Raw genomic sequence first — 27093 nt, 5'->3', positions numbered from 1 at the left:
TTTATTTTGTAATTATCTGTGTTATTGTTTGAATATTTTTTGTCTTTATTACCTTGTGAATACATCGCAATTTGGCCTTAGCCGCGATGTCTTGATTTTTATTAACAAACCATTTATCCAGCTATCTGATTTCACTGATTGCAACTTTTACAATTTATGTTTGCAATTGATCGAATTTGATTTTTCCACATCTCTCTAACTACGTGTTTCAAGATTTTATGAACTTATAGGCTAAAGGGATGGTCCGGGCTGAAAGTATTTATAGCTTAATAAGTAGAGTCAAATTCACCGAGTAAAATGCCAAAAATTTCATCAAAATTGGTTAATAACAAAGTTATTGAATTTTAAAGTTTAGCAATATTTTATGAAAACAGTTGTCATGAATATTCATTAGGTGGGCTGATGTCACATCCCCTCTTGTTCTTTTGTAGTTTATTATATGAAATTTAGGTTTATTCAAATTTTTCCTCCAAGAACTAGAAAAATTGGATTGAAAACTGATTAAGTGAATTAGATATTTATTGCTGCAACTTATTTCAAGGGAGACATATTATTCACACAAGTATGAAATAATGAAAAAATCATGATTTTATGTAATAACATACAAAACGAAAAGTGGAGATTTGACATCATCAGCCCACCTAATGAATATTCATGACCATTTTCACAAAATATTGCTAAACTTTAAACTTCAATAACTTTATTATTATTTGTTATCCGATTTGATGAAATTTTTAGTATTTTGCTCAGTGAATTCTACTCTATGTATTAGGATATAAATATTTTCATCCCGCACCATCTCTTTAATATAAATCACACATCTACATGGCATCAATTGAATCATTACAAACCAAACCAGCAAATGAATGTCTTTTCACAGGATTTTTATTGTGTAAAGGCAACAGATAAGCTTGAATATCACATAATTCTACAACAATGTCCACATCAAGGTCATGTTAGGATTATTTAACTAAACGAAAGCAGCCAATAATGACATTTTACTAAAACCTGAAGACCATTATAAATTCCGCATGTCACACATGGGATAAATTTCTAAGTTTGCGTTTTACAGAAACAGTACGTTAACGATTAATATTCTGATGAAATGCTATATTTTGTGCTGTAGAACATTTACAAAACATTTGTCACCATAACACTACAATAGTTAATATAACAAATTTAAGTAGTGTGAGAGTACAGTGGGAATTAGTTTCTTGTAGTAGCAAGAGTTTTCTATCATGTTGCATTAACATAAGGAGCTGAGACCATAGCGGGATATTACTGCTCCAAAAAATATCTCTGATTTAACATCATCTTATCTCGAAGATTGTTGTTTTCTATTGATAGACCCATGACTGACATTCCAATTTTAGGCAAATATTTCAAGCCTTACACAACATCAACATAGTAACTCTGTGCTCTGCATCATACAATAAACTCCTCTTATATAAAAATATATTTACAAGATAATTTACAATGAAATTTGCTTGAAAGAGAAGATTTCAAAGGCAATACTTACTAAAGCACTACAAAGCCGTCTTGTCCATAGCAAGTAAAATATGATATTATTGTGTGATCAAAGAAAAGAGACAATCTTTTCAATTGGAAGCAATTCAAAAGATGAATCAATTTTGTTAAAAAAAATCAAGAAATAATGCCTTCTAATAACAAATTAGGGTAAGAATTCATTTATATATCATATCTCAATAATCATTCAAAGTATCAGGGACTACATGCATGTACATGCAAGACATAATGCAACATCAAACTATAAAAGCCTTTTAAAAAGACAAAGAGCTACTTATTCTGGCATTTAAACTGCCAGAATCATTCACATCCAGGTAAATTTACGATAAAATTTTACGACACATAGTTACATTCAGACTTAAGTCCTGGTCATAAAATAAAGTGTCAATTCAATGTTTTGCTTGCTAATCACATTTCATAAATCTGATGTGTAGAATAACACTGATACATGTACAAGCAGCTTGAATACAAACAATAATATCAACTACAGTATTTCTGTGACAAAAAGGCAAAATAAATGATAGAGTTTTTATTTTGAGTCTCCAGTCTAATGATATGGGGGAAAGAGGGGTCATTCCACCAGGTAAGGTTATGTTACAAACCATGTCTCACAAAAACTAGACAAATATCTGATAATAATTTGCAGGGGGGGGGGGGGGGGGGGGTGGCTTCACCACAAATACTTAATAGCATCCAAATAATATCTACTTCACAAGCATTGTGGTGAATTGAAATTTCACGTTAATAGGTAACAATAAAAATTTTGCAAACAATCAATTTAAATGTGGCTGATTAAAACATCGACTTACACAAAAAACCTAGCCACATCTAAAAAAATTTACTGTGAAATGTGGATTTGACATAGATGTCATATCGTCGCACGCACCACGAACCGTCCTCTCTGCGCACTTCGATGCAAAGTTAGTTTTGTAGAAAACGCATTTAAAGAAAAGCTATTTCAAAACCAGAAATAAGTGCACCTACAAGAAGCGCAAATTATTTACCGGTGTCTTCATTCGATAGTTCAGGTTCCAAAATTTCATCCCATATTTTTATATTTTCTTGAAGTGAATTATTTACGCCACAGTGGGCATCGTCACAGAGAGGACGGTTCGTGGTGAAATCGCGAGGCGCGATAGCGCACTGTATCTATCCGGAGAGGACGGTTCGTGGTGCGTGCGACGATATGGATATCACATGAATATCCCATGGATGTCAAACTGACATCACATGGTCATGTAAGACAAACATGATGGAATAACCCAATAGGAAGGTCTTTAAACTACCAAGGTACAAAGAATACTTTAATACATATTATGGCAAATAAATAGATGGAAACTGAAGTACAAATAAATGCAACACACAAGTTACAAGAGTACTAACACAGATATAAAAAGGATCAATGTAAATAAAGCACAAAATAAATGTTTACAGTAATATTTCTTTAAAATAATGTTATCAATCGCTGAAAATATGCCAATGTTTGGCTAGTTAATCAGTTACAAATTAAAAGTGAATTATGAATGTGTAAGGGGAAATGATTTTTAAAAAAATACATTTCGTTAAACAGATAATCTTTGAAAAATGTGGATTGGATAATAAAGCCACTTGAAATTCACATTATGAATACTTAAAGCCTCCCCCATTACAGAAAATATCTATATCATCAACAGCAATCTTAAGGAGTCGTTAAAACAATGATAAAATATTAATGACTAGCGCATTTCAAAACTATTGTATACCATGAAAAATGGAGAAAGGAAGAAATGATGCTGTAATACTTCATATTAGCAGCGTTCTGAGAATACAGAGTGTGACAGATAATGCCAACCTAATTACACGAGCTATGACTTGTCACATCCAAAAAATTTAATACAATCTTGTCTGAAATCTCTGGATTGCACTTTCCTTAAGGCCCTATCACATCGTTCTGTGGGAGAGTTGCAGATGATTGCCCGCAACTCCCCCACAACAAAGTTTTGAGCATTTCCTGAAATTTTCTGACTTGCGTGCGCTACTGCAGGCAACTGCGTGAGAGATATGGGGAGATACTGTCAATGCGGGCTACCTACGGGTAGCTCAAATAGTTGCCCACAACTACCCCGCAAGGCTTGCGCGGAACGATGTGACAAGACCTTCAGATTAGAAGATCTAGATTGTATTAAAAAAAAGATTTAATTGAAAATGCATTTATGACAATAATTTGTCAACTTCCAACACCCTTAAAATTAGCTTCCTTACAGTTTAGATTTATGGCAAGTCATCGTAATTATTTCTACAAAGTACTACATCACTGTAGGTTTTCAGATACAGGAATTATTGAATTAAACTGTATTAGAATTATACTCACTCTTTAATCGAGAATTACAGGAAATACACCATGCACACAAGGTCTGCTCCATAAAATATAATGCAGATATCCAAAGAATACAGAAAAATTTTAAAGTAATGAAACGAGATGTTTCAAATTCAACTTGTTTTCTACAGTGCACATCATTTGATTTATAGATGTTAATTTCAGTAATGATTTTGGTAATTTTCAAAAAACAAGACAATTCAATTGTTTTAGAGAAAGTTGGTTTTGCAGAGGTAGCCTCATATCAATACAAAAAAATAAACAAAAAGTAAAACCAAAGAAACCTCCACCACTTTATTTAACACATGATATGCAAACATAAATCCAGAGATATTGTAAGAGGTATTTAAGCATATGAAAGCAGTTGTAAATTTGACTGTCTATACTATAAAACTCGTGTACTTCATGAGCAAAAATGAATTCTTCAAGTAATGATGGTATTGAGCAAGACATCATAAGAACCTTCATTTCATGACAATCTTTCATGACAAAGATTTGTTTCAATCTTGCTATCAATGATATTCTGAACAAATTTACAACTTTGAAACAGTAAACTAAACAAGATACTTTATTGGCAGATTGGGTTACAAATTATTATGAATCTGTCCGACAGACCCAACAGCTCTTGACTTCATAAAACCACACAAAGGAAATGAAACCTTATAAGCAAATTGCTTAGTCAAGGCTACCATAGTCAAAGTTACCATAGCAACCATTGCATTAGCCAGTCGCATCGTATGTGAAAAAAAGGTAACACAGGTCATGTGACAGGAGAAAAAAAATGTGTGCTTGTGAAAGTCGTGGGTGTTGAGATTCATGCAAAATTTCTGAAGTTATTTTATTATAATCATATATTTTTGCTACAAAAGAAACTATAATTAAACCCCTGCCTGTTTGGAAGTAAGAAATATTATGAAATAGACATGCAAAAAACATGCATGTAAATTGAGAGAATTTATACTTCATCTTCAATTTTACTTACCCTGTAAGAATAATTGCAATAGTGATTAGATTTATGTATTTACAGGGAAGAGATGTAGTTCTCCTCAAAGCTCTTTAGACATCTCAATTGCAAATAACTAATGACATCCAGAGATGATACATTAATTTTTTTTTCAGTTTTTCAAGGGGTAATGAAACTCCCCCCCCTTATATTCACCATTTCTGCAATATGTGCAATACAATTTTGAGAATACCGTCTTTTCCAAAAATGCAGATTTCCTGGCAAAGTGGGGTATCGAATAGTGCAAAACTAACAGCTGGATACCTCTTGTATTTCATTGTAAGTAATGACTAATTACAATCTCATGAGATATCAAGGCTTCATTGCATAATAAAACTAATGACCAGTACAGACAACACATGAACATTGTTGGTGCTGACAATGCATTAACAGAGGCTCTGTCACAACCGGTAATGTGATGGTGATGCCTAATGTTAGAACAATGCATTACTCATACACTGAAATAAATTTTCTGACTTCACAATCTGAAAGATGTGACTGGGCTTACTGTTAGCGCTCTGTTACTAGACTAACAACGTTTCTATGCGGCTGGCACAGGAGAGAAGAACTCCTACAACAAAGGAATCTGTACTGTATACGCTTGTCTAATGCCACTTTACCGCAACCACACTACTTGGAATACTGTCATCAAACTGTATTGTTTTGTGCTGAGTTTTGCAAGACTTTGACTTGTATACTACAATTTACACCTTGCAACTGGATGTAGCTCACCTATCAAAACCAGATTTTTATCTCATCATTATTTTAAACTAAGGGCTAAATTAACCCAGAAAATACACATCTTGGACTGCAGGTTTCCAAAACCAGCACAGCAAAACAGTAATGTTTTCACTTTAGATTATTTGCATACATGCAATAGTAAGTATGCAAACAAACTTCAGAGAAAGGACCCTGTTTCTGCAGTACAGCTAGTTTTCTCATCAATAACATTGTATCCTGGAATGCCTGGAAACGTGGGATCATGAACAATGATGATCTAATAAAAAGCTGACAGCATCTGGGTTGGGGCGCTGGTGCTGGGAAGTTCCTCGACGTTCATATGTGAATGGAAGATGTTTGAAAATGAGAGGTGGCCGTTCACACATGAATGGTAGCTGATGAATTACATTCTGCTCAAATTCACAAAATAGAAAATCTATGTTAAATTCATGAGATAGATAATCTGTTAGAACTGGAAGAGATACTATTCATTCTCAAGTCCTTTTTCTCAAGTTATGAGAGAAATCTCTTCAAATGTCTCATAAAATCAATACACGGTTACTCAGGAGGGAGTATCTAGCTGATTGGACAGGAGCTATTCTCATTCCTCGCCATTTATCCTCTCAACGACTTGTCCAATTAGATCCTGGAGGACTCCTGCGCGCCATTTCCCGGTTTCAAGGACTTCTTCATGACACACCTCACCTTTGGTGGCATAGTCCATGATGCAGGCATTCGTCACTAGTGAGAAACCAAGGACGCGCATCCCACAATGCCTTGCAGCTATCACTTCCGGGACGGTGCTCATACCTGCCAGGAAAAGCAAACAACGAATATGAACACTGGAAGAAAAAGATCATTACATTCATTTGGATTACTGTACAGACATAATGCACCACTACTTTCGGATATTGTTGATATTCATGAAAGTTTTGTCCATTTGACATTACAAACAGATTCCATTCAAAACGAAATAGACTTCAAATTTTGTTTTTAATCTAACATATCTGCTAATTAAAAAAGAAAAGATGATCCACAAACCACGAGTCTCGCCTGATTTTGCAATCAATAAAAGATGCAAAATTATCTTTTGACCTCTAGATGACCAGATATAACCTGATAGACGAATTGTCGCACCTGGCTAACAATAGTTACACCCAACATGTTTTGAGGCCACCGCATACCTTAAGAACCGACTGGTCTGCAACTGGCTTGCGACTGAGTGAATCGCAAGGTAGTCATAAGCCTCGACACCAAACACCTTGCGATCCATCCACCATGCTGTCTACTACTCACGCATGTGCTTCATGTTTTTTGTCATATCAACTAAGATATTGGGCATTGTATACCATATACGCGTCGTGCAACTCTGTTGTCTGATTGGATGGAAGGTTGAGCTTGCGATCCAGTCACAGGGATTCAACATGTCAAATCCTTATGATTTTCCTTGCGACAGGTCTGCGACTCTCTAGCTGACAAGAGCTGTGACGTCATATCTCCCCTCACTCAGTTGCAAGCCAGTCGTAGACCAGTCGTGTCGTAAGGTGTGCTGTGGCCTTTAGCTGACTAAACCTTTGTCGTCAGTGCTAGGCTGAATACATGCTCACTTACCTACGACATCGGCTCCCAATGCTCTCAGAAGCCTCAGCTCAGCTGGAGTCTCGTACGACGGCCCTCCGACCATGACATAGACGCCCTCTTTCACATACGTTGAGCACTGCAGGTCCTGGGCAACCTTCAAAGCGAGTTTCCTCAGCTTCTTGTCATAGACGTTAGACATGTTGATAAATCTTGCTCCAAACCTATGAGAAAACGACACATACTTTGTCAAGATGCCATTTACTCAATCGTGAAGCAAGAAACTTACCTATCAAAGATTTATTACACTTTTTTTTCCCTCTCAAGAGATGTGATTTTCCTACAAATAGAAAATTTTGAAGGACAATTGGACTTGATGTCTACTCACGCCCAGATCGAACCTTCCTCACAAAATACTGCAGGCCTAGTTACTATCATCTCAGACAAATTATCCTTCATGATCTAAAGCCCATGTGAAGTATTGAAAACGATAGTTCATTGATCTGAAACCGATTATCTGTCTGGAAATTTAAAATATATTTGCAAGGCCATCTGAAATAGAGTCGGGGTTTCTGATTAATTTGAGTCTACTTCTGAAAGCCATAACACTTCAAAACACCTGGTTATTCTCCACAATTAAGGTTGTGTCTATGCTTGCTGACATGAAAAATAAATGATTCAAGCTGTTATAGGGCATAGGGATCTTTTACTTGTTTTATAAATGAACAGAGATTTTAACCACTTTTGTAGGTTCTGACTCTTGTAAACTATTAATTGTGATTAAAGCAAAAATCATTATTTTGCTACTCACAAGCTAAAAACAAGAACATGTAGTGCTTTTTTTTAACAAGAAAACTCTTTAGGCACTTATAGAACTCGAAATGTGTTATTATGGAAAGCACCTTTCATTCTTATCTGGAATAACAACCTCATTAATGAAGATTTTAAGGACAGGAACTGATAAAGGAAATCTTTCACAGATTTCAGGCAGGCTACAAGGAAATTGTTAAGAGGGGAAGTACCTATCATCATTGGGGCCACAGAGGGGGTTTGAATTGGCCAATGTTGGCATTCCGATGTGATCAATCATGACCATGATATCCCCGACTTTGTAGTTAGGATTCATTCCACCGGCAGCATTTGTTACGACCAGGGTGTCCACGCCGATGAGCTTCATGACACGCACAGGTGCTATAAGCTGAAATAAAGAGGCGACAAAGAGAAAAGGGCTTTTAAACATTATCTTTTAATCCTAAGAAATATTATTGTAATTTTGACTACAAGAGATCAGGGCCCAATCTTACAAAGAGTTACGATTGATCAATCGTAACTATGGAAATCCATCAGTGTCATATTTTCTACAAGAAGTTTGTAAGATGTCCTTTGTAAACAAAGGAGAACACACCTAATTGTTAAGAAATCAATGAATTAATGGATTTACATTCATATCTAGAAAAATTTTTGAAAAAAAAACCCAGGCACTTTATATGTTGACGTTGCTGGCCGTCCATAGTTGCGATTGATCAGATCAATCGCAACTATTTGTAAGATAAGGACCTGATATCTGTTCCTCCAACTGCTGTCCCGACTTCTCATAATAAATGAGGTAAGTTGTTTGGGTTGAAGGAGACTGTAATATCGCCTTTGGTCGAAGGTCCAAAATATTTTGACAAGTATTCTGTCAGAGGTTTCATCATGTTTAACTTTGATGTGAAGATTTCCCATGGCAGTAAATGTCAGAGCAATCCCGTGAAGAAATTACAAACCTCGGGTATATTAGATTATTTTTGCCATCCTTTTTTTTAAAACAGTTATAAGCACACCTAATTCATGGAATCAGGGCGGGGAAGGGGGGGGGGCAGGGCAGATTGAAGAGAAAAACGAGATGACAGATTCAAAATGGCTACCTACCTTCCATGATGGATATCCCTCATAAAGATGGAATCTTCCCTGCATCATCATTACAGTCTTTCCATTCAGAGTTCCAAAGCAGAACTGACCATGGTGTCCTTCAACTGAAAAATTAAAATCATTTGTAACAGAAACCTGAATTGTTAATGCCTAAGATAATAATAATACTCTTTCCTTTTTTAAAAAAATCTTCATTTTATTATTTTTAAAAGTATTTAGAACCAACCTACATGAAGATCATTACAACTGTAACTTGTGACAATCCTACAAGGAGTATAGAAATTAGTTATTATGAACGCCAGTGGGCTGTAACACAGAATGCTAATTGACCTTCTATTACAGTAATTGAGAGTCGCTGGTACTACAAGAAGCACACCAACCTTGGGCTACTTACATCAATTTTGACATCAATTCTCATATAACGTGGTGATACAGTTTTTACTAAGAGTGTGATCTCTGTCCTGATATTTGAACCTCACAGAACGAAAAATTCTCCATTGCGAACAGGCAGGATTTTATTCAAAGAAAAAATTAATGTTTTTTTAAAAAGAAAAATATGATAACGGTCAACGCAATTAAATCTAGAGTGATCAGGGGTGAGAGTGGTCACAAATAAAAAGATCTGAAAAAAAAGCTGAAGTGTTGAAAAAAATCTGAAATAGAAAGAGCTCCCATACTTTTTGTACAGAGGAAACCCCAAAATAGGCTGAAATTAAGCTGAAAAAAAAAAAAATCAGAAATCAGATAAAAATCTGAACTCTCACACCTGTGAGTGATTTTTTTTTGTTCTTCATGATTTTCCCTTCCAACAATCCTTACCTGTACTGACGGGGAAGTTTGGAATCTTCTCGTATGGTATGGTGTATTTCTCCTCCAGCTTATTGGCCAGTCCCATCAGGCCAGACCCACAGATGATGCCTATCGTCGGACGATGAGGTTGCCTGGCCAACAGAAATTCGGCCATCGCCTCGATGTCCTCATAGGTATACCTGAAAATAAATGGGGAAAATATTATTCAAATGTTTTTAAAAAATCTCAATTCACTTGAAGCATGAAACAAGCTGTTTCAATTGCTTCTTAAGTATAACAATGCACTTTTTCACATTGCCTACATTCACTCTGATAATAATCACACAAATACACGTAGACATTGACAATTGTACATTATCTATTTATTCTGTGGATAGTTGGTGTTCATATCAAAACTAAACTCTAATCTTTGTGAAACTGTCACGTCACATACACATGGGAAATATCATGCGATGATAAATCACAGATTAGGGAACATTCATTGCAGAACAAAAAATGTTTAAGAGGAAATTCACCAAGGCAATTTCACAGAAGGGAACTTGTTCAAATTACAAACTACCACCATCATGCAATAGTGAACAAAAAAATGAATATTTCTATTTTTTAAAATGTGTATAAAGACTTCAAGTAAACATGCATAAACTGCAAAAAACAATTCAATGACACAGATGATACAGATCCAAAGTGAAAATCAATGTCTCTCATTCTCTGTCCTTTATTAAAGAAAAAGGGCATTACATAGCAAAACATGTCAAACATCAAGAACTATAGATTTCACAAAAACTCACATTTACATTGTAAGCAGGTTAAAAAATGAATGGTGGAACATGGCTTATTACTGTCTACCAGTATATTTAGGTTTGTTATCATATACCTGTATTTATTTTTTGCAATTGTTGTCTGGAGGACACAATCTTTGAAGTGTACAATTTACTCAAGCATGTTGAATCATTTAATTATATGTACTAGTTACAATTTGCTCGAGCATGTTGAATCATTAATTCTATGTACTAGTTACAATTTGCTCGAGCATGTTGAATCATTAATTATATATACTACATGTAGTAACAATTCGCTCAAGCATGTTGAATTATGAATTAATTATATGAACTGAGAGCAGAGTACTCCACCCTTTGCTCAAAATACAATTGAGAAAAAAAATGATTCAGGAATAGAACTAAAGACAGTTTTTATCATGCAATGATAGAATGCTGCACATACTCTTTATATGAGTATTAAATTGAAAATAATTCGTAAGCAACTGATTGTAATCATTCAAGTCAAATATTCAGTATATTGGGGAAAAGCGAGGGAAGTGGGATTCCATCTTTTGTGTCCCAACAATGACTGAAACATATTACATAATATTTCTGAGAACAAGGATAATGCCTTCTTCAGTATTTGCCAAGACTTGTCATCCTTTGTCATTACACAGTTTGCTCTGAGGCCTCTGTGTAATTTGACAGAGATAATGAAGATAAACTTAGATGAATCTGCAGTGTATTGTATGTTTTATCTGTGACACAACTAATACAAATGGTGTGGTAGGCCTAATCATTACCAAATAATATATATTGGTCATCATCCGTTGAATCATTTGTTGTGAATTGTGATGTAGATATTCTAAGTATAGTTACTCATAAAAACTGAGTAAGATATAACTGTAATGAAAATGTACTAAAAAAATAAAGACAAATACATATCAACAGTGAATTAACAAGTTTAATTGTTAAATAATACTATAACAATTCCCAGAGAATATATTTGATAATATTAAGCTGGCAGGCCTGCTTTAAAAACATGAGAACAATCATTGTACATGTAAATTTTCAAAAAATCCTTACACCTAAAATGAAGCCTGTGTCACTGGTTTTTTCCATACCACAAAAAATTCATCCAATTTCTTCGAATTTGGTATGGAGATGAACAAATATATTTTCTGAATATGTGAATGGCTTTAACATTTTCACTTGAAGAAATTGTATATTGACTCAGGTTTTATGGAAATCTAACGCAAAATCTAACAAAAAACAAATAAACAGTTAAGTTTAAAATTAGCCAATGCCACAGAATGATGCATCAAATACATGCAGATTGATAAACTACATGTAGTACATGTAGGCCTACTGAGTACATGTACAGACCCAGTCAGCTATCTTTGAGCATACATGTAGATTACACTCAATTTTACATTTTGCATTCGGGTTAAAGGCAAGCCTATGGTACTGACCACTGAAATCTTTATTCCTTTTCTGTCTTTGTCTGGAGGTCAATGTGAAATCAATTACACAAACACAACGCAGATTAGATCTGGACATTTCGCTCAATGCTTTAAAGCCCTGGAGGAGAGAACACATGTAATGCTATGTCATAGCTTTCTTATTTTACACCCGATTTTGATGAAATTTTCATTGTTATCCTTGTTGAACTTTTCTCTTTCTATTCATAACTTTTTGTTGGGGTGGACTTGTCCTTTAAAGATATTTTGGCAAAGGAAATAATCAGAGGAAATTTAAAAAGGAGAGAAATTGGCTTATCCGGATGTAAATGCAGTGAGTTCTGTGAAGTCTACATTCATCAAACTCTAGGAAGGAAATTCATCAGCTATTAAAAATAAAGGTGTTTACTGTGCTACTCATATCGAATACACGTACAATATCCAAACAAATTGGAAGCAATAAAAGGGGAAATCAGAGGTGAATGGCGAGGTAAAGTTCATCCTCTGGGCAAAAAACTTTGTATGGCTGCAGTCGAATCTCATTCTCCAACCTTAGAGAAGAGTTGATAAAACAATGGACCAACTCGGGGTGTGTTTATGCTTCAATTGCGAGGACAGAATCAGCGTTTTCAAACGTCGATTCCAAACGCCGCTCGTAAACGTGGTTCTGGGAGTGCTGTTTCTGCTTAACTTTTCAGAGGCGAAATCACGATCTCCAGCTTGCTTTGCATCGTAAAGCGAGGTCAAATTGGGCGTGCCTTTTCTCGAATGTTTTTTTTCCGAGTGTTGTTATTACGTGGAGATAACATGAAGCAATGCGACTGTATTCGCCCGTGGATTTTCATCTCACGGGAAGCATGTACCAAATAAGCCTGATTCTGGGCAAACAACATTTACAAACGTACCTTTTTGTGAGTTTTACGATCAGCGTTTTGAAACAGCGTTTAAATGAAAGCATGAATACAACCGTGTTTTGGACTAATGACGTTTGGAAACGCTGATTCTGGCCTGAAAAGTGGAAGCATAAGCACGGTCTCAGATTAATAGCTCAATGATAAAACCAAGAGGCAACAGTATTTTGTATATATTTATCTATTATTCACAACTTGTGGGATGGGACACCCTTTCAGCAAATGCAGTTTTCTTTTGTAGGGGTCCAAAAATGCACTGGCATTGGGCATAACCGAGACATACTTACATATCGGATGAATGAGTTTGAACATCAACAACTTTTCTTTCCACACTTTCCATGATTCTGTATCCAAAATCAGCGTTTCCTTGTCAACACTCTACACACGTATTCACTCTAGGAGGTACTATCCTTCACTAGTGAAAGAAAATTAATTCTGATAGCGTGCTTGAACTGAACGGGAGAATGACTAAACACCATGCAGAGGATGAAATACCAAAGAGGGAATAAACTGTACTAGTCAAACAGCAATATTGGAATGATGCCAAGATTCTTTTTTTAGATGGAGCCTATTTTGTCTACCACGCACAATGCAATTCTATACCCCTTGTGAGATTCAGTCTAAACAATGAGACTACAATTAACTATCTTAACCTAAATTGAAACTAGACAATCCTAAGACCTTCATTCACAATATTCCATCTGAGTCACTGCCCCCCCCCCCTTCTACATGTACCCCAGAAACAAAATCACAAAAATATCTCAATTTCTTTTAGCATGTAAAAATGCATGTCATGATGGAAACCTATATTAAATAATTTTACACAAATAAAACCAGGATATAATGATCTAAACTAAATGAGTAAGGGGAAATAAACAGAACTTATCAGTCAGCAATGCCACTACATGTAGGTTGCTTGGCTAAGTAATCAATACACACTCACTGCTTCGATTGGCTCTCTGTGCATAGTCTGTGTGCATACACAGCACACCAAAGGCCAAGCCCCCAACACACCCCCACATTGGTAGTCTCTGCTATAAGACCCCTTGTGGCTCAACCTCAAATAACATGTCAATCAAGACTGAAGAATGCTTCATGATGTCAAGTGATTTCAGACAATACAAGTACAGCAAATGGATTTAAGTTCAGTTTGTCAAATGGAATTTTCACAAAGCTACTCATATTCAATAATAGTTTTGCATTTCAAACAAAACCTACCTGCACAGGGCTGTAACACAAAGACTATTCATACAGTTACAGGTAATTTTAATTCCTGCTGCTGGCAAAAGGAGAAAACTGTTGGCACAGTGCCAATATGATGCAAACATATCATGGTATAGACATATATGCACATGTGCTTAAATACATGTAGAGAACTGGGCGTTGTCTTGGTCACACAATTAATATACACAAAGTAAATATCTTTTGTAAATATTATTTTATTAGAAATTAATAAAAATACTCATACATGTAGGAAATTGAAGGCCTCATGTTGGGTCGAGTTTAATACAAGCAAAAAAAATTAAATAAAAATTTGATCTGTAGCTTGACTAGCTGCATGATTTGAATTGTCAGGACAGTGAGTGTTCTTTTACTGGTATAATTGAAATGGAAAATCTGTTCTTGACTTTTCATGTAAAAAACTGAATTCATGTTTTGCTATGACAGAACAGAATATCCATTTTAGATGAACTTTGAATGGAATTAAAGGTTTTTAAAAACAGCAAAGACTTTTTTTTATTCAATCACAGAAAAGACTATTTGGAAACTTGAGAGGTAAAAAATTGAGTATATTAACATCACAACTTTATCATATGACTAGAATATCAAAACTTTTTTTGAATAGAAAGACCACTACACAAGTTCCAACTCCAAGTGGGAGCCCTTCTAAACAACAGGAAGGCCAGGGACACGCTGGGCGTATCTTCATTACAGTGAGCGTATTAATGCGCTTAATCCCAGAGAGAGATAGGGTTCTGAGAGTCAATTTTGGAAGAGATATAGAAAGAAGAGAAAGAAGAAAAAAGGAGAAATCAATGTATATCATGGTATAACTACTTGTCTTGTAGCATGAAAAAGTATTTCAGAAAATGGTCATGAATGACGTGTGATACAAATGCAACAATCTAATCTAATTTTTAATTAATGTCGTTGTGTGCTCGACATTTACATGTATTTGACATGCTGTCGGAATATTAGGGTGCTAAAAGAAAAATTGTTGTGCAAGATATCGAGAAAAGAGAATATTTATGACAATTTTGATGACAAAAGTTAAAAACATCCACCAGAATACTGACTTTTTCAAACATGTACAGGGCGCGACAAACCCGCTTGCCCGCTTGCCCGGGGCAAGTGAAAATGACGTGCGGGCAAGCACCTCTCAAAGTCAATTGCCCGATCGGGCAAGTGGTTGTTGCGTCTTTTTTTTCTGTACCGTACCTCGTTTTTCCATAAATCATCCAAAATCCACACTCAAAATCATGAATCAGCCTTAAAAAATAGCGAGTAGCGCAGTTTCAAATTCCGAAATTGCGTTATTTTTTCTGTACCACGTATTTCCATACATGGTACCAGGTATGAAAAAAATCAACGCAATGGCCGGGAAACAGTTGAATGTAGTAGGTTCCATTATGACTACCACCATGTGCAATTTCTAATGCACATTTCCCCCTTCCGATATCACAATTCTGTGATAAAATAATTAGAATTACACAGGAAATAAATCACAGAGTCTAGTAACCTCGCATTGGTGAGTTGTCATGTCATTCGGCTTTGCTTTTCAAAACGGCCTATTAACATCCAAAATAACTTGCCGTATTTGTTAATTATAACTTAAAATTCATTTGTTTCCCTTTTTGAGGGGATGAGGTAAATATCAGACAATAAATCATCAAACAAAGCTCCATCTATTTTACATACTAGCTAGCCAGTCTGAGCTCTGTCTCTCTGCCAGAGCTCTGGGGGACAATTCGCTCAGTAAAGGCCTCAATGATGGTGATTTTCTGTTTCAGACAGAGTTTACATTTCGGGTATATTATTCAAAACTTCCAATAAAGTTTGATGATTTCTTCATTGTCATGTATATTTAAGTTATTAATGAATACATTCTCACCAAATTTAGACTCCCCCATAGAGAAATGCAATTTTCGTAGAAGTCTGCGTTTTCAAAGAACTTCAGGAAAAGTTAGGGTATGTGGGCCTTTATTACATGGCCGAGTACAGGTTATTGTACTGGAATAGGCGAAGTAGAAATTAGATATTGAATTCATTTATATCAAAGTTCAACTCACAGTCACACCCACACAAACACACGCACACACACACACCCAAGATTCTAAGCATAGTGAAAAAAATTACTTAAAAATCATACAATATTAAACAATGTTACTAATAATTCATTAATAAGTGAACAGGTATTCCTCAAAATAGAAAAAAAAAGTAGCATGTGAAAACATGTAGATAAAATTATTGACCGAGTGGAACATCATAAAATGATGAAGAAAAGACTTGATGGTTTCCAAATAATTTTTTTTTTTAATCAAGGAAATATGGAAAATAAATGACCATTTCATGGATTTAAAGATGCAAAATGTGAAATTTTAGCCACTCCACTTTTGATGATAAAATAATTTTTTCCGAGTCAATAAAGAGCTGAACATTTTTCACTGGCTTTCTTTATAGTTTCCAACTATGGTAAATGAAAGCAATTCTAAGGAAATATGTTACGCAGGTAGCCATTTCATGGATTTAAAGATGCAAAATATGAAATTTTAGCAACTTTTGTTGAAGGGTTTTTTAAAACCTTAAATAGCCATAAAATATTGATTTTTTTTCCAAAATAAACGCAAAGACTCAGGCCTACGTTGCTTTCAAACTGTACATGATTCTCAATTGTTATTTAGTATACCTTAATAAAAATAAGAGTAGTGCCGTCATAATGAAAAAATTATTTAAAAAATTGGGCAAGCAGTTTTTTCTATCGGGCAAGCAAATTTTTTCATCACTTGCCCAACAGGGCAAGTGACGAAAAAAAAATTTGTAGAGGCCTGACTTTTTCAAACATGTATCTCTGAGAAAAGATAAAATACTGAAATGAGACTGGACATTCAGAAAACTGCCCTAGGAAACACATTGAAAAAAATGAATGATGAATGCTAAGATATTATTTTGAAAGCAATGAACAATCATGCCACCATTTGTTCTTTACAAAGGGAGAGAAAAAAACATAAATTGGAAAATAAAATCTTTCAAAAGGACAATCTAGCTCACATAGGACAAAGACATCTTGAATACTTAACATGTGTACACTATTACAGCATACATTCTTCCAATTATAAATCTTAAACATGCATTTGATTATCAAATCAATAAAAATCAATTCTTCAAATATATCAATCACTACCAGTCAGCCATCTTAAACTCACTATTACCTGTAAAAACCAGAGAATAGATTTGGTCCAATGAATATATTGCTCTTACAGGTAATGGTGCGTTGAAGATAGCTGACTGGTACTGTAAAATGGATTAAAACAGAAGTGTATAAAATTTGAACTAATTTCTCCATCATCGCAAAAAAGCAGTGTATGTACACAATATGAAGTGTAGGCCTATACATGTATACCAAGAGTACCAGTGCAATCATTTCGCGGTAAAATAATTCCCTTCGGCAAACCATGAAAATGAATTACATGTATAAATAGACCCAGAATACATACAGTATTCAAGAAATTAGTAACTGTTGCGCTCATATCGAAACTGTCAATCTAAATTGTAAGAAACCTACAGATGTTTTATCCTATAGAGTACCGAAGTAATAATAATAATACTTATTTACCCAGGGTAGCCACTCTCAGCTGTTTTTCAGCGGGCCCTGCATAACATAATATGTTATTATTACCCTTCTCCGTTCTCATACGTCGAGCGCCTGACACGAAGGCAGAAGGTCCCATTTTTAAAGTCTTTTGTATGACACGGCTGAGGATCGAACCCACGACCTCCCGTCCATGAGGCGGGCGCTCTACCACTGAGCCACCATGTCCGATTTAATGACGTCACATAAAAAATATTTTACATTTCAACGTTTTAGATAACATATTCTGGTAGAGCATGATGAAAAACCCCCCACTTCCAAGATTTGGTGATATTGAGAATCGGTCTAAGGGGGTCGAGATACATGTATGACCTCATGAATACATAATTAACCCCACTGAAGGCAATGCATCATTGGCCTGGTTCATGAGGTCATATCCTTGGGGCCGGCTGGGGCCCCATGGACCGATTCCCACATTTGGGTTGTGGGGGTTTTTCATCATGCTCTACCAAAATATGCTATAAAAAATGCTGAAATGCAAAAAGTGAAAATTAATGAGATCACACTTCAGTACTCTATGGTCATCTGTTAAATTCTCCACTTCCATGAGCTAGATGTAGGTGTTCGTCTGGTAGGAAATTTTCCATGCATTATGAAATATTTACTTACACAGTGTAAATCAAAGGCATGACACTATTGTTAATAAGTTAAAATATTACACTTAGTTGTTAAAAACACCTCTTTCAAACTAAAAAAAAAGTCTCCAGTTTTCAGCAATAAGACAACATAAATACAATGAAATTGGCATGGTGCTCTAGGTAAAAATGATCTGGGGTTAAAAAAAAGAGAGAAAAATTCAATTAATGCAAACATCAATTATTATGCTTCAGCAGAAAATCAATTTTCTGGCCTGTTGTGGTATTTAGGGCATAAGTCGCTGCATGTTTGCAACACAGTACCGGCAAACAGATTCTAAATTGCTTCAATAGCTTCAAGTCATATAACATGTACTACATGCCACCAAAAGAAATTCAAATTTAAATTTTAGAACATTGAAGAAAATGGAATTTGTTTTTTAGAAAATTGAAAACTGGAGACTTTCACATTAAGCCATAGATTCAGGAAGAATGAATAGTAGATGCATTATAAAATGTGTCAAGCCAAATAGGATTAAGCCTTTGATAATAATGTTTAATACACCCTTTATAGCACCAAATAAATACATGTGCTTTGTGCAGTTATCGAACAATCAAAAAGGTTGAAAGGAGACTAAACATTACAGAACAATTTCAAGCACTGGTGACTAAAAGCACTTTCGCGATGATCATAACACTAGTACACCATACTTTTAAAATACACCTTCAAAATACACCAATTGAAAGCTATAAAAGGTAATGATACCCCATAATTTAGTAGAGTACGAGAGATACAATACACATGCAAGGTGAGAAGGGAGACAGAACGCAGCGACACTAACTGGATGTCAAATAATACCTGCTCGCCTGAAGTGCGGAATGTGTGGTGCTAGGTGGGGCCTCCTCAGACAAAGGGGCACCATCCGAGGTATGTGGTTCACCATTAGCCAGGGTCGGTGGTATATCATCAGTCATGGCGAGCCGATTACGCGTGCCAGAGGTAACTGGATCTGCAAGGTTACTGGTAGTTAAACACTCGAGAGATGAAATGATACCGTCACAGGAACTCCCCGACATCACTGCACTGCTACTGGATGCCATGTAATACAATATGTTCTACACTACGCTACATGTCAAATGTTAAAACACATAAACAGTGTACGTGTAAAATGGGAGAGATCTTGTCTACACTGCTCCACACTGAACACAGATATGACCCAATTACTGTATAAAGAAGTCTTTTGAAGAACAACTTGTAATGACGTGTGGGACATGCAAATAAAACCTATGATGAGAATGGCTGAAATGAATTGCCCATTTTCAATTTTACCCTTCAGGCTCTATTCATATAAATACCTTTCCTTTTCAATCTTTTCAACCATGCTCTGTTGCATCACTGAATCCAAGGTATTTAATAGAAACGTTGTCTTCTTCTTTTTACACTTCAAGCACGACCTGGATTTTTACCAATACATGTAGCTACTATACCACATGTTTTCAGAGCATAAACAAAAAATAACTAAAATTCTCCCATATAAGGATTTAATAACAAATTTTTTCCCTATAAAGAAGGATGTTCTGTTTGTCATCTTGACTCATCTTTGCACTGAAAAGTCAGGTAGCCATAGCCCCCCCCTCCCCTTGAAAAACAGTCCCCAAACTAAAATTGAAATATATTACAAAGTTTCTAATGATGAGAAGAAAAAAAAGAAATTTTCTAATAATATTGTATAATTTTCAACATTTTTAATAAAATGTTGGTTTCAATATCGGTCCCATTTAATATCCTACATAAGGTAATTTTTTTTCTCAATATAGTCGATAGACTACCCTGGATTACCAACATGTTATATCTACATGTAGGCCTACATGTATATTTTTAAGAAAGAAAAACTGAATGAATGCAAACATACTTTCCTATTTGGGATAAGATGGCTCCGCCTACAAATCTATAGATTGCTCCTCCTCCTAAAAAATATTGGTTAACAAGTCCCTAACTTTTCATACTTTTACATCTTAAGAGTAATTAAGTAAGCTGGCTTACAATGTACTGACATCACGCATTTCCTAAAATGTAATACTACAAAAAAAATTCAAGTGCAGTTATATCATTATCAAATAACTCAAAATGCAAATATTTATTATAGATAGCGGTACAGTAACATCCTAAGACAGTCAAGCACATGATCAATTTTAGGTCATGCATATTTGATTGAGATAAGAACTCTCGAGCTATCTGACACATAACATGTATAATTCTGAGTCAACATTGGCCTAAATGCAGATATTGAAATAAATACAAACTGCAGCGATAATACTGATACTAGTAAACCTGATCTGCACCCCAAACCTGTCCCCTACAAACATTGTGAAGTACATGCAATTTTAGTTTAATTACTCTGTGGGGTGTATATCATATATGACTGAACTCTCTATTGCAGTCAGCTAATGTATTTTGCACAGCACTGCTGCATTGCAAACCTACCAGGGCAAGGTCACCTTTTCAGTCGAGGCCTATGATTCAAAATCATAAAACCAGATTGGGTTAGAAAATCATAAAGGCTTCTGTTTCAATACTCATGTCTGCTGCCCTCTAAAGGGACTTGCTCCTAATAGATGTAGTTCTGATGCGTAGATCTATGCCTGTGCAATGACGAATCGGGCATTCTCATTGTTGTTTAAGCATACATGGAAATTAGTGGGTCCAAAAATAAAATTCATGGAACAGGAAGAGACGCACAAGTCTGCATATGCTTGTCGTAGCACAGCTAAGCTACTAACAAACATGACAAAGGGAAAAAGATTAGTGCTGCAAGTCAGGCGGCATGTTCGGGTTCGGTTCGGCAATTTTTTTCCGAACTATGGTTCGGTTCGAGGTATTTTAGTGTTGTGAAATCACTCGGCGTTGATCGTCAGAACTAAGACGGAACTGATAATCTATCATTTCATTTTTAGTAATTGACCAGATTAAACCACTTTTAAGAAAATATTGACAACGGAAAAACGTTTCAAGTTCGGAATACGAATTTTACCTGTATAATAGCAACCGAAAGCAGGTTGTTTCAACTTTCCTTACCAACCATTTCCGGAACATCGATCAGGGAACATGCGTTGATTTGGTTTGATTTTTATCTTTTCTGTTTTTTCACCCTCATTCCTTCATGTCTTATTTATTTATCTTTTATATTAATATGGAAATTTCAGAAGGTGGAATATATACTTTTTACCATTACTTTGTCAGTCACAAGGAATTAATTTATATCTTGTCTTTTTCTTTTTTGAATACAAAACAATTAAATGTACGTCCGATTACAGTAATACGTAATTCAACTACCCTTTTTAACTGAGTTAAGCTGAAAATGTCCCCACATTTTATAAGGAAAAAATATATTCATGTTTATAAAAAAAAATTGAAAATGATAAAAATTCAATCAAACACGAGACCGAAACTGTCATACTTTGTCATTTACGAGGAATTAATTCTTTTTCTTTATTAAATACAAAATGATTAGGTCCGATTACGATCACGATCAATTACGGCAGTACGTAATTACACCACACTTTTATACCGAGTTTAGCTTCAAAATGTCCCCTCATTTTATCAAGAAAAAATGTATTTATAATAATAAAATATTCTTAAGTTGATAACAGTTCAATCAAAGACGAGATGGGAGCTATCATAGTGGATTTTAAAAATATACTGAGTGGAATTCTTTGTGCACAATCACTAACCAATATTTTTTTATATTTTATACTTAAATCTATGTAGTCATCGCACTTACGCATTGCATATTAATCACTTTAGTCACTTAATCATCATGCTTTATACGTCTGTACATGTATTTTAATATCATATGGACTGATGATTGTACATGTGTATGTATCAGCATTTACTGTTTTTAATTCTATATAGTTGTATTGTTTGTTATCCAGGGCCACATGGAAGATCAACTTTTGTTGAATGCACTACCCTGGTGAAATATTGGATAAAAAAAAAAAAAAATACTTTTTTTTTTTTTTACTGAACTTCCGAACCAGGCCTTTGTGTTCGGTTCAGTCCGGTTCGGAAGTGCCAAGTTCGGCGAACTTCCGTTCGTTTCGGCTGCAGCACTAAACAAGATGCATGGCCAAGTAAACATCACCAAGTTTTTTCCCGTCCTCTCATATTTTTCTCATTTTTTTAAACATGAATACTTGTTTAAAAATTAAATCAATGTTGTATAAATGTCGGAAATGAAGTTCTAGCCCATTTAGAATTGGAGGCTGTATGATTTAGATCTAGGGCTAGAATCTAGATCTATGTTTTTACAGGGAAAGTAGAAATCCTGACAGGGGCTGGGGGCAATAAATTCAATTTTGACCACGGCATACGCACATGACAAGGCCAGGCACAGGCAAATCCCTGGCTCCGTGGAGAGTAAGCACACATATTTAGTGAATGAGTTTTGTATAATTCCTTAATATTACCTTATTTAATACTGGTATATTGTATACCACTTTGGGGCAATTGCAATCAACCAAAACTAAACACATGCCTCCAAAAGAAATCAGTCTGAATTTGCACAGGAAGCCATTATCTTGCACATTCTGCATCATTATTTAGAAAATCAAACTACTTCTTCTTCCTCCATTAGCTTCGGAGATCAGCAGAGAGATCCTGCACAAATAGTATATGTAGCTTAGTATGTATTTTAAGAGAGGTCAGTCAGAGGTCAAACATACGGTAATGAATGATTATGACTTATATATGTATTTACTATGGATCTACTGCTGTTCTTGGATTCTTTTATTTTCAAAATGTATTACCATTGAACGTTTTAGATAAATAGCGATGTTCACAAATTTTACAACACTCGAACAACCAACGGAGGCTTCTAGAGAGTAAAAATCATTTATGGTCAGTTCCCCCATGTCTGCGCGGTCTCCCAAGTCTGCGCACCCCCGTATCTGCGCAATTCTAGTAAAAGAAGATAAGCAACGAGCACAAACTTTACACATGCAATATATAGACAGGTATTCACAAAAAAATCTGACTCAAAATGGTGGAAAAATAATGAATTCAGGGCATTTCATGTGACGGCCTCAAAATGCAGCTTTTCTCATCAAAATCCCCAAATCGTGTGCAAAGTGAATGAGTGCGCAGACGTGGGGTACCATTTTTTTTTTTCAATCTGAAAATGACTGCACGAGGTTTTTTCAAGAAAATCTTTTCTTTTTTTCTTTTTTTAATGAGAAATTTGGTACACTTACTCTTAATAACATAAGGAACACTATTAACCAAAAGATTTTGTGAAATAAGAAGAAATTCATGTTAAATCTCAACTCAAATTGTTAGGTGCGCAGACTTGGGGCCCACCATCATACTATCAACGACCGTAAGGTTTTACTCTCATACGAAGCCAGGTCTTCTTTTCTATACATTTGTGAGTACCACCAAAAAACCTGAAACTTTCGCCCCCGAAATTTCTACTTTCTCTCTAAAAGATCTAGCCCTAAATCATTTACATGGGATACTTCATTTCCGACATTGTATCCCATATTTAGGGCTAGATTCTAAATCTTTTAGTAAGTAGAAATCTCGGGGGCGAAAGTTTCAGGATTTTTGGTGGTACACACAAATGTATAGAAAAGACCTGGCTTCGTGTGAGAGTAACCTTACGTTAGTAAATTATTTTTACTCTCTAGAAGCCTCCTCCTGGCTACACTGGCTGCCAGTCCCGGCAAAAAATTCAGGTCAAGTCAATCTTCAATATCTTCACGTTCATTCATATGCCATCAATATGATTATGAATTATAAATTAATGATTTGTGGGCATTACAGAAAGACAAGACAAGAAATTGAAGAATTGAATTTCTACTCTCTAACGACAACATCAGGAGCCTCCTGGCTAATGACCACATCACTCACATTCACAGTCAGGTTAGCCTGGGGCGTTGTGGGGAGTGAAAGTTATATACTGTACGTAGCTCACTCCCCACTAACGCCTGGGATTCCTCCCTATACTTCCCCACATACGGGTACAAAACCAGAAACTTTCGCCCCCGAGAATTCTACTTTCCCTCTAAAAGATCTAGCCCTAAATTAAACATGTACATGGGGTCCAACTTCATTTCCAACATTTCAGCGATATTGATTTCATTTTTAAAGAAGAATTCATTAAAAAAACGAGAGATTTGTTTTGAAAAGATGGAAAGAGCTTACTTCCGTGTTTACGTCGCCATCTTGATTTCTTTGTCTTCCGCTTGGCGACAGCACGCAAATCCCGCGATTTGCGTGCTGTCGCCAAGTGGAAGACAAAGAAATCAAGATGGCGACGTAAACACGGAAGTAAGCTCTTTCCATCTTTTCAAAACAAATCTCTCGTTTTTTTAATGAATTCTTCTTAAAAATGAAATCAATATCGCTGAAATGTTGGAAATGAAGTTGGACCCCATGTACATGTTTTAGGGCTAGATCTTTTAGAGGGAAAGTAGAATTCTCGGGGGCGAAAGTTTCTGGTTTTGTACCCGTATGTGGGGAAGTATAGGGAGGAATCCCAGGCGTTAGTGGGGAGTGAGCTACGTACAGTATATAACTTTCACTCCCCACAACGCCCCAGGCTATGTCAGGGTACATGCACTACTCCGCACAACATGTGTAATTTCACTGAACCGGCCATTCCCTATAGGCTATACACTGTACTGCGCGAGCATAATGCATTGCTGGCGTGGCACTCTGTATGGTCTGTGCCTGTGGCTGTGGCATGCACATGCCGGTATAAATCTATTTTCAGACATGTTTCCCGTTGGATTATGCCGGGATTATATTACAAATACCACTAAATTCATCGTTAATAAAACCATGAAAACCTTCTTTAAATAACTTACTCGTTGTTGTTCTTCTCAGACATGGTTGATTGCTGTTATAAGCGAAGTTTACTCGTTCGTTCTAATTGATGACGACGATGATGTTTACTACTCACCGGCACGAGGTTTGGCGCGATCTTTCGCTATAAACATAAACACGAGGCGGCGCGCCAAATGTGGAGAAAGGGCGCGGGTTACTTACGTAGCCATATACGTCAAATATGTCCTAAGCACACGCATGCGCTGTGACTTAATCAAGGGTCAGTGTTCAGTATTATTTTTTAAAGATCTTATTTGACTCGTTTATCTAGAGTATAAAACATGTTCTTATTTAAAAAAAAATAAAAATATATGTATAGTTATCCAAATGTATCGTTTATATCCTTACTTCTTTACTATGATCCCTTTTCCGTCGAGAGGAAAGACTATTATGATTTTTGCTCATGAATATTCATAAGCGAGTTACAACAATAAATTCATGAATGGACAGCAATACGGTACGAGGCTCATGAGCGTGTTTAAATTCCTTGGGGCGGGTAGTTTCTTCCTTTCTCGAGAGGAGGAGGGGGGGGGGGGGGGGGGAGGTAACTCTGCAAAGAAAATTAAATATAATTTCAATTATCTTCAAAAATAAAAACCATTTAGATTACAAAATATAAAGAAAAATGCTGGAGTTGTCTGAAATGAACTTCTGTCTAGTTTATACATTATCAGCGATACAAACAGTTAACCTAAAGGTTAAAATGTTCCTTTAGATAGCAAATAGTATAAAAGGGTTGAGATATGTCTTTTATTTTCATTCATCATTATCTGCTGTAATTTTCCAAGGGCTCTGCATCCTATCTCGAAGATGAAATTAGACTTGGACGCACGTTATGAGGAGGAGTGAGCAGTGGCGTAGCTAGGATTTTTTTCCTAGGGGGGCACTGGGGGGTCCTTGCTTTTTCAGAGGGGGGCACCGGCCATTTTTTCCGATGTGTGTGTATGTGTCACAAGGGCGGATCCGACTTCGCCGATAGGGGACGGGGCCCGAAATTATCTTCACCTCCCCGATCAGTCACTTCTTATTCTTATAAAACAACATAAACATGAAATAATCTCATAAGCCTTATAAAAAGTGCGAGCGCGAAGCGCGAGCGATTTTTTTTTTTACTTTTATGTACTTTGTCCCGAAAATTTAATATTCTGGGCAATGTTATGTGTGAACCTGAACAAAATTCGTATGTTACTAGCTGTTACTGCGAACGCCAAGCACGAGCAGAAATTTGTATTAACTGTTCTAGCACTATCTAAAAGGGACCTGTTAAGGACTGCTCACAGTTACCCAAAAAGACGGTATATATTTCAATAATGCAAGCGCGAAGCGCGAGCAATTTTTTTTGACATTCCGACTTAAAAAATGGTCATTCTAAGTACTTTTTGTATTAATAAGTCGGATAGGTATGTAACTAAACAGTTGATGCGAGCGGGAAGCGCGAATGGAAGAAAATTGAGATTTTAGACCTAAAAGCAGGACACTCTATTCATATTTTGTAAATCATTAATAGGATATTATTACTTGGGTATCATTAATACTGCGATTGTGAAGCGTGAGCAGACAATTATTGATATTCTGATGTGAAACTTTTTGATAATTTAAGTACATTTTGAATAAACAACATGCAGGCTATCGCGCATGTTTTACATGTAGATTTAGACCTATACCCTTTTTTCACACGCTAAAATTTCCTTAACCCCGACTATAATAGGTGGGGCTAAATTGCCATTT

General features: G+C 35.7%; 1 protein-coding gene across 3 annotated transcripts; it reads right to left on the bottom strand.

Annotated features, from left to right (window-relative positions):
* Positions 1–3077: 3077 nt before the first annotated feature.
* On the bottom strand, positions 3078–25517 carry LOC121407499 (purine nucleoside phosphorylase-like). 3 transcript variants are annotated; one of them, XM_041598607.1, is made up of 7 exons: positions 25347–25517; positions 19339–19500; positions 9915–10084; positions 9096–9199; positions 8207–8382; positions 7218–7408; positions 3078–6416 (listed from the first exon to the last, which is right to left on the bottom strand). In XM_041598607.1, exons 1-7 carry the CDS (start codon positions 25367–25369, stop codon positions 6208–6210), a joined length of 1035 nt encoding a protein of 344 aa, XP_041454541.1. In that variant the 5' UTR covers positions 25370–25517; the 3' UTR covers positions 3078–6207. The 3 variants fall into 3 exon arrangements, with proteins under 3 accessions (XP_041454541.1, XP_041454543.1, XP_041454542.1); XM_041598609.1 differs by lacking the exon at positions 19339–19500 and having other exon boundaries at positions 25347–25511; XM_041598608.1 differs by lacking the exons at positions 19339–19500; positions 25347–25517 and adding an exon at positions 13322–13389.
* Between the last annotated feature and the right edge of the window lie 1576 nt (positions 25518–27093).

Source organism: Lytechinus variegatus, chromosome 2 (genome assembly GCF_018143015.1).
Source record: "Lytechinus variegatus isolate NC3 chromosome 2, Lvar_3.0, whole genome shotgun sequence".
Taxonomy (NCBI): Eukaryota; Metazoa; Echinodermata; class Echinoidea; order Temnopleuroida; family Toxopneustidae; genus Lytechinus; species Lytechinus variegatus.
Note: the sequence above shows the minus strand (reverse complement) of the source record. Positions and strands in the feature narration are given on the sequence as shown.

What these genes read in the sequence shown, in the direction of transcription:
- LOC121407499 (XM_041598607.1), bottom strand. Translation starts at nt 25,369, where the DNA reads ATGTCTGAGAAGAACAACAACGA. An exon ending in AAACTTCCCCGTCAGTACAG is followed by an intron (nt 9,200 to 9,914) that starts GTAAGGATTGTT and finishes TTAATTTTTCAG; the next exon opens with TTGAAGGACACCATGGTCAG. An exon ending in TGTGGCCCCAATGATGATAG is followed by an intron (nt 7,409 to 8,206) that starts GTACTTCCCCTC and finishes GTTTTCTCATAG; the next exon opens with GTTTGGAGCAAGATTTATCA.